This window comes from Ranitomeya imitator, chromosome 10, assembly GCF_032444005.1.
Source record: "Ranitomeya imitator isolate aRanImi1 chromosome 10, aRanImi1.pri, whole genome shotgun sequence".
In the NCBI taxonomy this organism is placed as follows: Eukaryota; Metazoa; Chordata; class Amphibia; order Anura; family Dendrobatidae; genus Ranitomeya; species Ranitomeya imitator.
In genome coordinates this window covers 38252248-38264287 of record NC_091291.1, presented here as the reverse complement: position 1 = coordinate 38264287, position 12040 = coordinate 38252248, and the positions used below count along the sequence as shown (strand labels likewise).

At 39.5% G+C, this 12040-nt stretch overlaps 1 protein-coding gene across 3 annotated transcripts in view; it reads right to left on the bottom strand.

Annotated features, from left to right (window-relative positions):
- The window catches only part of LOC138651741 (myosin-binding protein C, fast-type-like), a 158355-nt gene extending 146567 nt beyond the window's left edge, over positions 1-11788 (bottom strand). The window contains exon 1 of one of the 3 annotated variants that reach the window (XM_069742191.1): positions 11505-11788. In XM_069742191.1, the coding sequence (XP_069598292.1) occupies positions 11505-11526 (22 nt within the window). In that variant the 5' untranslated portion in view covers positions 11527-11788. The remainder of the gene's footprint in view (positions 1-11504) is intronic. The other 2 variants (XM_069742192.1, XM_069742189.1) reach the window with 2 other exon arrangements.
- Positions 11789-12040: the final 252 nt, after the last annotated feature.

Sequence of the window (12040 nt, the reverse complement as noted above, 5' to 3'; positions counted from 1 at the left end):
TCAAGGACACAGCCCTCTCCTGGTTCTCCTCCTATCTCTCTGACCGATCCTTCACTGTATCTTTTGCTGGTTCCTCCTCCTCTCACCTTCCCCTTACTGTTGGGGTTCCTCAAGGATCAGTCCTAGGCCCCCTCCTCTTCCTTTGTATACTACCCTATTGATCAAACAATCAGTAGATTTGGTTTCCAGTACCATCTCTATGCTGATGACACCCAATTGTACACTTCTTCTCCTGATATCACGCCTGCCTTTTTAGATAACACCAGTGATTGTCTTACCGCTGTCTCTAACATTATGTCCTCCCTCTATCTGAAAGTGAACCTGTCAAAACCTGAACTCCTTGGTTTTGATCCCTCTACTAACCTACCTATGCCAGACATTGCCATTTCCGTGTGTGATTCCACCATTACTCCCCAGCAACATGCCCACTGTCTTGGGGTCATACTTGGTTCCGAGCTTTCATTCACCCCCCCTATGCATCTTGCTGTCATATAAAAATATTGGAAAAATCACATTGTTTAATTTTTACGTGGAGTCTTTATAAAAAAAATGTGACATGCAGCATCAGTCCAATATGTCTAGACTAAAACCATATGTTCATCAGTATTGTGCTAATATGTTTGTTTTTGTTCTTGTTGACCATGAGATCTACTATGGATATAGGTTACAGATTATCAGATAACTACTAGTTGATGCTTTGACCATCTGTTGTATCGGAAGGCACCTTCTCTCCTCCCATTCAGAAATTCTTCATTACTAGAGGAAGGGATGAGTTGATGGCAACTGTTGACCCATAACCTAAGGTCATGTGTACACTGAGTCTGTCTCAGATGAGATTTTGGAATAGAAACCGAGTGGGACCTGAACAGAAAATCTCCTTAACCTCCTTCGAATCTCAAAACTTCTCAAAAACTTGGAGGTTCTGCTCATTTTATGTGCCGAAAAATCTTCAAAAAGACACTAGGTGCACATAGCAACTGAGTAGAATATCCAATTTGTGGAGGAGTTTTTTGAGACTTTAGCAGAGGATTTGGACTATGTGCCCACCTAGTGTCCAGAGCTGAACTCCAAACACAGACTTCTCCTTGAAGTCCGTTTCACAGTTCGAGAGTTCAGGGATTAACCTCCAAGGGTCCACTCATCCCCCCCACAACATCTTTTTCAGGTGTATTCTGCCTGAAAAACCTAAAAAAAATGTTCAGAAGGATGAACATAATCATCTCTATGGAAAAACAACTTGTGGTATGACTATCTGGATTAAAAGGATAATCATTCAAAGTTTGAAAATTGTTAATTTTTAGAACTATTGGTCAAATTTCTGATATTTTTAAAAATAAACACAAAACACATCGATCTAAATTTACCATTATCATAAAGTATAATGTGTCATGAAAAAATAGTTTCAAAATCCCTGGGAAATGTTGAATCATTCCAGAGTTATTGCCCCATAAAAAGATACTGGTCAGATTTTTTTTTAAATGGCCTGGTCACTAAAGGGTTAAACTTCTTTGCACCATTTCGGGTTTCGAAAAACTCCAAGTGGTTAAAAGAAGTGACATGTTTGGAAGAAATCTCAACTTTACAATACAATTCAATGGGAAGGCCAAACGTTTTTGGAGCATTTTGTCATCATTTTTGCGTGAAGAAATGTTAGTAATTTTTTTCATTATTCAATTGTCTAAAAACCCACTGGAAAAAAAACAATGGAAAAAAACTTTACAAAAACTATAGGAAAAAATTCCAAAAAATGAAGGCTGAAAAAACTTTGAAAAAAGGCTCTGGAAAGACCAAAAAAAAATCAAATACAAAAAACGCTTCAATAAAAAATAAATCTCCAGAGTTTTCAAACGTGTTTTCTGCCTGAAAAACTAGTTGGGTTTGCTTGAGTGTAAAGATAAAAACTCCTAAAAAAAACTCTGCTGGAAAACTCCTCTATTTCATTTCTATGCGAAATCCACTTTTTTTTGTTCATATGAGGATTATTTTAGCATTTCTTTTCCTAAAAAGATTTGAATAAATGCTTGTTGGGAAAGAAGAATGTGCATGTCCCTTCTTTAAAGGAACCTTTCCAAACATGGCACTGTCCAATTAAAAAACTGCAAAAAACTCTTCGAGAAAACTCATCCAAAAATCTTTCAAATCTTTTCAAAACTCCTTCCGGAAATGAAAAACTCATCGAAAAACTCCCCCCAAAAAAGAGTGTTTTCTGCTTGAAAAACTTTTGATTTTTGACCAAAAAATCCATAAACGCACACCCTACTTGTATCTCCTACAGCTTATTATACAGTCCATATCTAGTAGTAGACGGAAGTGAGTTCAGGATAGATTTCTCTTGTATCAGTAATTCCATTGAGCATAATTGTACACTACAGGATATTTCTGTCCTCAGCTAGTTAGTCCGGTGTGAAGTCATATAACGGCTATTACTTACATGGTGGCATATATCTGTCCAGCTTCTGAGGGCCGTGTATTAGTAACCCCATATGTCATGACTACAACACGTTCTCGGTGTACGTGCTTAATGAGCATTACTCCTCATTGGCATTCAATAACTTGTTAATGTTGAGTCCATTAACACATATCAATAACCGTATCGAACATAAATAGTATTTCTGGCAGATAACGGAAGCTCTTCTGGAGACTCACATAATAAATCCTAGCTCAGACCTTAAAATTCACATGGGATTTCACTTACACCCAATATCCATATTTCTCCCTCTTCTTCTGCTATGATAAGAGGGTTCCTGGAAGATGAGACCTGGAGTACTGATTGATGGGATCCCCATACTCTAGATCTATTTTGCTCTCCCCTTAACATGGAGGTTACACTTTGGTTACAGTTACAGGCTTGGACTGGCCAACAGCAGATCAGGAAAATCCTCTGGTGGGCCGCCATCGTCTTATATGAGCAGTATTTGGCACAAAATACTTGAATCACTATGTACAGACAGAGGCGGCATATTATTCATTTAACAATCTACCCAGTTCATTGTTATATAAATTTGTGAATGAGGATAAAGTCACATTTGCATGTAGCTGAAAAATGGGGCCCTGGAGATAGCTACTGCGGAGCCCTTAGCACCTAAGTCTGACACTGGTCACAAATAAAAATATTTTCATGGTTCTGCAGGGTCAAAACGTGAAAACTATTTTTTTCAAAGCAAAAAGTTTTTTTTTCTTGAATTTCTAGGTAAGGCCCATCTTATCATGAATCTTTCCTAAATTTTGCTCACATACGTAATAAAAAAAAATCAGTCAGTAAGATCACGTCTTTGAAAGCTAAATCCATGAATAACTTTACATATTTTATCCATTGCTACATTCCAGAGAGATCAGTGTTTCAATTCATGTGCAAATGAGACAGTAAGTGCTCTGGGAGGTGAAAGAGCACTTTCCAACCCTCTGCCTCCGAAGGTTGCTTTCCTGTCCAGCACTGACCTCTTTGGCTTGATTGATAGCTCGTTATCTGAATTAATTGCCTAGTGCCTAATGCCATATAGGTAGTGAGCTATCAATCAAGCTAATGAGACTGGTGCTCAGAATGATATCCAGAGTTACCCCCTGGGTAACAGATAATAATGCCCATTGTAACCCTCTAAGTCAGTAACAATAATGCTTAAAGGGGTTGTCAGGGACTTTAACATTTCTAGCCTATCCTTAGGATAGGTCATCAATGTTTGGTTGGTTGGGGTGACACTCAGCACCCCCGACGATCAACTCTTTCTGGTATCGGCGGCTGGAACTGCTCAATTACCGCGCTGCACACCACAGCCCCGTTAACTGTAGAGTGGCCACAGCCATGTACTGCGCATCCACCCCCTAAGGGGCAGATGTGCAGTGCCTGGTCGTGACCACCATTCCGTTGACAGAGCTGTGCTGTGCAGTTACGGCCACCGCTAACACAGGGAACAGCTGATTGGCGGCAGTGCTGAGTGTCGCACCGCCGCCGTTAGGACATGTGATGTCCAGGGTGCCCCTTAATCGATATCTAAAATGCTTACAATAATTACGCCCAGACTCCCGTAATGGATAGTAATGCACAGGGTACTCCTTAGTGACTGACAATTCATTATTGCGTCAGGTTCTACGATACAGTATGTACCTGCAAATTATAGCATCACAATATCTAGTATGTATAGTCAGTCATTTATGTAGAGCTTGGGCTCCGTCACTCAATGCTAATGGCCAACCGACAGCTTTATTGTCAATCATCAAAGATAACAGTATCCAACGTTCTTCCAGGAGAATGTCTTTCTTCTTAGTGCCTTAACTATTGCAACCGGAGAACCCTCAGATATGTTCTGAGACAATTGTCGTTACAAAATGGGTAGTTATCCTGATCATGTGATGGAAAAAATTTACCAAATATTATCTAATGTTGATGTTATGTGACCATTGAGCAGATCATTAGCATTTACACCATACCCCGTCTTTCGACACATATATTAAAGTATAGCATCCTATTTATATCATATGTGCAATTTACATGTCTACCCTTTCCTACATTCTATCTTTGCAGATTGGAAATTCCAGTCTTACAAAGGGGTTTTCCTGTTAGTTTTATAGAGGACTTTCACTGCAAACAAACAATGGGGTCATTGGAACCAAAAAGTAGAAATATTGGTTTCATCTATGATAACATTCATGGACATTGACTAGAAGATCGAAAAAAAATGTAACGGTCTTCGGCTTGATCCCGAGCCATCGCGACTTGATTAATGAACGATCAGTAGGAAGATTGAGCTAATACAAGCCTAGATAGGTCCACCAGGGTCTTCTCTGCCATTATTTTGATAGTATCAAGCCATCAGGTAGCCGGTCTTCCTCTTCGCCTTGTTGCTTCTAGTCTTCTGACCATGATGTCCTTCTGCAGTTAATGCTCACTTCATATGATGTGTCTAAAGTAGGCAAGTCGTACCTTGGTGATTCTTGCTTTGCGTGACATGTTTGGCTTGAATTGTTCCAAAATTGATCTGTTTTTTCTTCTTGCCATCCATGACATTGATAACATCCTTCTCCAGCACCACATTTCGAAGATGTCGATTCTTCTTCTCTTTTTTTTTTCTTTATCGCCAGGTTTCCCATCCGTATGTTACTACAGAAAAGACCAGACTATGTACAAATCATGTCACATTAAGAGGTTGTTCTGGGTTAAAAAAAATAATAATAATTACTTGAAAAAAGGTGCTTCATCTTTACATGGATTTTTTAACGGGAATTGGAGGTTATCTTCATTCTTTATCCCAGACACAATCTATGGACAGCTACAGGTCCTTCTCAAAAAATTAGCATATAGTGTTAAATTTCATTATTTACCATAATGTAATGATTACAATTAAACTTTCATATATTATAGATTCATTATCCACCAACTGAAATTTGTCAGGTCTTTTATTGTTTTAATACTGATGATTTTGGCATACAACTCCTGATAACCCAAAAAACCTGTCTCAATAAATTAGCATATTTCACCCATCCAATCAAGTAAAAGTGTTTTTTAATAACAAACAAAAAAACCATCAAATAATAATGTTCAGTTATGCACTCAATACTTGGTCGGGAATCCTTTGGCAGAAATGACTGCTTCAATGCGGCGTGGCATGGAGGCAATCAGCCTGTGACACTGCTGAGATGTTATGGAGGCCCAGGATGCTTCAATAGCGGCCTTAAGCTCATCCAGAGTGTTGGGTCTTGCGTCTCTCAGCTTTCTCTTCACAATATCCCACAGATTCTCTATGGGGTTCAGGTCAGGAGAGTTGGCAGGCCAATTGAGCACAGTAATACCATGGTCAGTAAACCATTTACCAGTGGTTTTGGCACTGTGAGCAGGTGCCAGGTCGTGCTGAAAAATGAAATCTTCATCTCCATAAAGCATTTCAGCCGATGGAAGCATGAAGTGCTCCAAAATCTCCTGATAGCTAGCTGCATTGACCCTGCCCTTGATGAAACACAGTGGACCAACACCAGCAGCTGACATGGCACCCCACACCATCACTGACTGTTGGTACTTGACACTGGACTTCAGGCATTTTGGCATTTCCTTCTCCCCAGTCTTCCTCCAGACTCTGGCACCTTGATTTCCGAATGACATGCAAAATTTGCTTTCATCAGAAAAAAGTACTTGGGACCACTTAGCAACAGTCCAGTGCTGCTTCTCTGTAGCCCAGGTCAGGCGCCTCTGCCGCTGTTTATGGTTCAAAAGTGGCTTTACCTGGGGAATGCGGCACCTGTAGCCCATTTCCTGCACACGCCTGTGCACGGTGGCTCTGGATGTTTCCACACCAGACTCAGTCCACTGCTTCCTCAGGTTCCCCAAGGTCTGGAATCGCTCCTTCTCCACAATCTTCCTCAGGGTCCGGTCTCCTCTTCTCGTTGTACAGCGTTTTCTGCCACATTGTTTCCTTCCAACAGACTTACCATTGAGGTGCCTTGATACAGCACTCTGGGAACAGCCTATTTGTTGAGAAATTTCTTTCTGGGTCTTACCCTCTTGCTTGAGGGTGTCAATGATGGCCTTCTTGACATCTCTCAGGTCGCTAGTCTTACTCATGATGGGGGTTTTGAGTAATGAACCAGGCAGGGAGTTTATAAAAGCCTCAGGTATCTTTTGCATGTGTTTAGAGTTAATTAGTTGATTCAGAAGATTAGGGTAATAGGTCGTTTAGAGAACCTTTTCTTGATATGCTAATTTATTGAGACAGGTTTTTTGGGTTATCAGGAGTTGTATGCAAAAATCATCAGTATTAAAACAATAAAAGACATGACAAATTTCAGTTGGTGGATAATGAATCTATAATATATGAAAGTTTAATTGTAATTATTACATTATGGTAAATAATGAAATTTAACACTATATGCTAATTTTTTGAGAAGGACCTGTATTTATGCTAACCCTCAATGCCCACTTTGGACAATTCTTGCCAATTCTATGGGTATGTCCTGAAAACTCCTGGAAAACATGGAGACCTTCACAACTTCCAGAAGAGTTGTCAAATCTTTTGGTCATGTCTTGAAACCTTCTGAAACCTGGCAAGTAGGGTTGAGCGAAACGGGTCGGCCAGATTCAGAAGTCGCCGACTTTTGGCAAAGTCGGGTTTCATGAAACCCGACCCGACCCCTGTGTGGGGTCGGCCATGAGGTCGGCGATCTTCTGATCTGGAATCGGAATTCCGATACCGAGTTCCGATATGTTTAAGATATCGGAAATCGTTATCGGAATTCATATTTAAGTGTAAAATAAAGAATAAAAATAAAAAAATATTGATATACTCACCCTCGGACGCGCCCTGGTTCTCACCGGCAGCCTTCCTTCCAAAGAATGAGCGCCTGAAGGGCCTTCGATGACGTCGCGGCTTGTGATTGGTCATGTGAGCGGTCACATGGGCGGTCACGCGACCAATCACAAGCCGCGACGTCATCTAAGGTCCTTCAGGCGCTAATTCTTAGGAAGGAAGTGTCCGAGGGCGCGTCCGAGGGTGAGTATATTCCTAATAGGTATATACTCACCCTCGGACGCGCCCTGGTTCTAACCCGCAGCCTTCCTTCCTAAGAATCAGCGCCTGAAGGACCTTAGATGACGTCGCGGCTTGTGATTGGTCGCGTGATGCCCATGTGACCGCTCACGCGACCAATCACAAGCCGCGACGTCATCGAAGGTCCTTCAGGCGCTCATTCTTAGGAAGTAAGGCTGCCATTGAGAACCAGGGCGCGTCCGAGGGTAAGTATATCAATATTTTTTATTTTGATTATTTTACACTTAAATATGGATCCCAGGGCCTGAAGGAGAGTTTCCTCTCCTTCAGACCCTGGCAACCATTAGAAACCCAATGCACTGCATTGGGTTTCGTGTTTCGCCGACCCCAACTTTTCTATAGGATCGGCCGATTTCACTCGACCCGACTTTTGAAAAAGTCGGGTTTCGTGAAACCCGACCCGATCCTATAAAAAGAATAGTCGCTCAACCCTACTGGCAAGTCTAAGACTTGATAGAGCTAGATAGAGCTAATGTTTTTAAAGGGGTGAAACTACTGGTAGTACCATGTGTCTCCTGCACTTCTGCAGAAGAAAAGTTCACCAAGATGACTGTGTATAAGACATGTCTTAGATCAGGGGCGTAACTACAACATGTGCAGGGGTTGCAATCACACCGGGGCCCTGGAGCCTAGGGGGCCCTAAAAGTTCCTTTGGCTTATAGAAAAAGACTTGCTATTAAAGATTTAAAATATAAAAAAAGATGATAATTGATAGATTTTTGATGATCTGACCTTTCAGACCCCCATTACTACTACTTCTTATCAAGTCCTGCAAACATCCTGATAGCGACTGAGATGAATGTTTCTTTATCACGAGTCACCTGTCACATAGCCATCTCTATTGCTCTGACCATTACATCATTAGTAATGCTGTCAGATGTCCAGCAATCCTAGCTCCTAGGAGATGTGGAGTCTAACATTACAGGCACATGTGAGCCAGGGTCTTGCTCCAGAGAGTAGAGTTGCTAATAATACAATACATTGCAGCAAGCAGTGAACTATGTGGCACCTTCGAATACCGTAACACACTATGTGCACACTGCTACTACGTGCCATATTACATGTAAAAAAAAAAAGATTGTTTGGACTTGGAGACCGGTTCTGGAAAATCATCACATCAGACCAAAATGCCAAACGTGGCAACGGCTACATGAACGGTTTCAATTTCTGGTGCTTAGCACCCATCAATCACACGCAGATATTAATACTCTATGGATGTTTGATGTCGGATTATATATTAAACACAACTGTCGTTAACGCCCCACATACTCATTGATACGTGCTTTCTGTAGACAAAATGTGCACTAGCCCAGTCTATAGTTTTTGTAACTTTGCGGACTCTGGATTGATCATTAATAAAAGTTTTTAAAAAAGTTTTGAAAAAGTTTTGAAAAAGTTTCACTTTTTTAATGATAAAACTTGTAGGAAATCACAGACATCGCTAAATCAGCTGCAAACTGACACATTTCACATGATGTACAAAGGAGGAACCAGAAAAAGGTCAAGTGAACTGTTCCCAACGTTTATCGTTTTTATTATTTCTTTTATTTTATAATTTATTTTTTTAACATTATTGCGCGAAGAATTCATTTCTCTAGTTTGCAATTCACGTTATAATTATAAATGATAAATTTTAGAATTTTTTTTTTTTTAACAAAAAGAGGGATTTTGCACTATAGTATAGTATACAAATTCTTTAAAAAAGCGGTGGATAAAATAGCAACGTTTTTCAAACCTTTCATAAAAGACCTTTTCATTTTCATAATAACTGATAAATAATCTGAGTGATATACATTGGTGAAGATTTATCACTGTCGCATGAATTTAACAGGGAGCAAAGTTGGTGGAAATTGTGGCAAATTTACCTTACTAAACTGTAAGGTAAACTGTGGCACTCACCCACCAACTTTATAAAATGGTTCTTTATTCACATGCTGGGCAGGAGATACAGAGACGATCATTTCACATTAATTTTGCATGAACCTACTTGAAGCACTGGTTAGAAAAGGCAACTTTCTCTGTATCTCCTGTCTGACGTATGAATAAAATACCGTTTTAAAGTTGTTGGGTGAGTGCCACAGCTTATTCCTACCATCGTATGAAGTTATTGTTTGCCATTTGAGTACCAACCATTGTCGTATAAACAGCTGCCTGCTCCTTTTTCTGGAAGCTCGGAGAAAAAGGTAAGATGTGCCAGCCATAGCACACTCTCCACCTTCTCAGCGTGATTTGGGACAGAATTCTGGAGTAAGTATATATATATATATAAATATATATATATATATGCATACATATGAATGTATATATTTAAATAATATCTATATATATGATTTTTTCCCATAGATTGTAAACTAATAAAATCCTATAGTGATTGGCAGTATTATATATATACCATTGACCTTGCAGGTGGCGGTAATCTACTCCAGAGGTCCCCAACTCCAGTCCTCAAGGCCCACCAACAGGTCATGTTTTCAGGATTTCCTTAGTCTTGCCCAGGTAATAATTGCATCACCTGTGCAATGCAAAGGAAATCCTGAAAACATGACCTGTTGGTGGGCCTTGAGGACTGGAGTTGGGGACCTCTGATCTACTCTACCTGCCCACAAATTGTAGGTTTAGCCCAGAGCGACATGTTTGTCCAAAGTTGTAGGCTGGTGGCCCAAGAGTGGCATGTACAGTAGAGTAGGACCCATCAGAGGGAGATCACCTTGCCGTGGTTGATGGGCACACATGAACTGGCCAATTTATGCGCTGAGAATCTCCATCTTTAACTGTAAGTTTTATGAAAAAAAAATTTTTGAAAAAATTTTTTATGAAAAAATATTTTTGAGAAATTTATATTTGTCTGTGTTTTCACATGGCCGATTCATGAACATGTGCTGCTGTAATCTTTTATTATCTATGTGTTGCAGTTTGCAGCTTGCACGTGTTCACATTGGGAGTACTGATTTTTTGTTTTTCCTCTATATATACATATATATATACCGTATTCTCATAATGACATATATTTCCATGTACACTATATACGTGAAAATTACATATACATATATACACATATATATGTATATATGTATAAAAATAAACAACTAACAAGACACATTTTTACACATAAGTTATATGTAAAAATTATATATTGATATATAAAGGTATATATATATACATATATATATATATATATATATATATATATACACGGTATATATATATATATATATATGTATATATATATATAATTTTGATGGATAAAATGTATTCCATTATTAAAATAAGTAATCGATGAAAAAGTAAATATGTATCCTTACATATGTTTATTTATAAACAGAAATGTATCTGCTATGAGTTAATTTGGAAATATAAGTATCCAGGATATATGTCATTTGTAGAAATTCTTTACAGTCCTGCACTTGTCATCTATGAAGCCTTTTAATAAGGAAATATAGGAATAAAAAAAAACATCCTGAGCACGAATGGACTTCATCTACTCTATTATGTTCCTATAAAACCAGCAGCAGAATATAAAACGCTGATCCAGGAGATAATCTGGAACATTAGGTGTGTTGGGGCAGCTTTCTTTTTTTTTTTTTTGATGGACAGATAATATTTTTTTTGCAGACGCATTGTAAAAGCGTAATAATAAATCGTTATGGTTATCGGTGATCCACGTCTCCAGCACATAAGTCTGATATGAATCTTCATTCATTCTAAACTGTAATATAATGATAGCTAAAGTCAGAATGATCGGTATAAGTTTCGAGAAAAAAAAAATCACATTTTTTTTTATGCCCTATTTTTCCGGACTGTCCTGGAATTTCTGGGCGGTTTGCGAATCCTACGTAAGACATGGCCCTATCTACTAAATTGCATTTTGCCTGTCTTCCACTTCCAAACTGTTATTTATTTACAGCATCCTGAAAATGTAATTCTTCCGCTCCTCCGGTGAGACATCAATGCATGCAGACGAGACGGTCCTACCAGGTTTTGCCGGTTCGGGCATGGTTGGGTCGGGCTCTTCTTGGGTCCAGGCACAAAACTCCCTCTTGAGTCTTCTTCTCCTTGTCTCTTTAAAGACAGTGCCTGCTCTTCTCTGAGACCTTGATAAATGTCACCTGACCCTTGGAGCTACTTGCCAAATTCCTAAGTCGTTCCATAAACTTCCCTACAACGTGATTGGATGGCGGGCAATGATATCCTAGCCTTAATAGTATCAAGCAGAAGAAGGGACGGGATGTGACCCTGTCGGCGAAAAGGCTCACTATAAGATCCAGGGATCAGCTGCTGCTATAAGTACACCCAGCGGAGGGGAGATAGGAGGGGGATGCACATTTCAGTGATGACCCCTCTCCAAAATAGATCTAGGTACGATTCTCCCATCCTCTACCTAACCCATCCATGCTACCGATTCCGGAAAAACTCACCCCCATGCAATAAATTAAAATTGATAATAAACACTTAGAAGAACAATAGACATTCCGTTCTATATTTGGACCTCCAAGAAAGAAGAAAGTGCT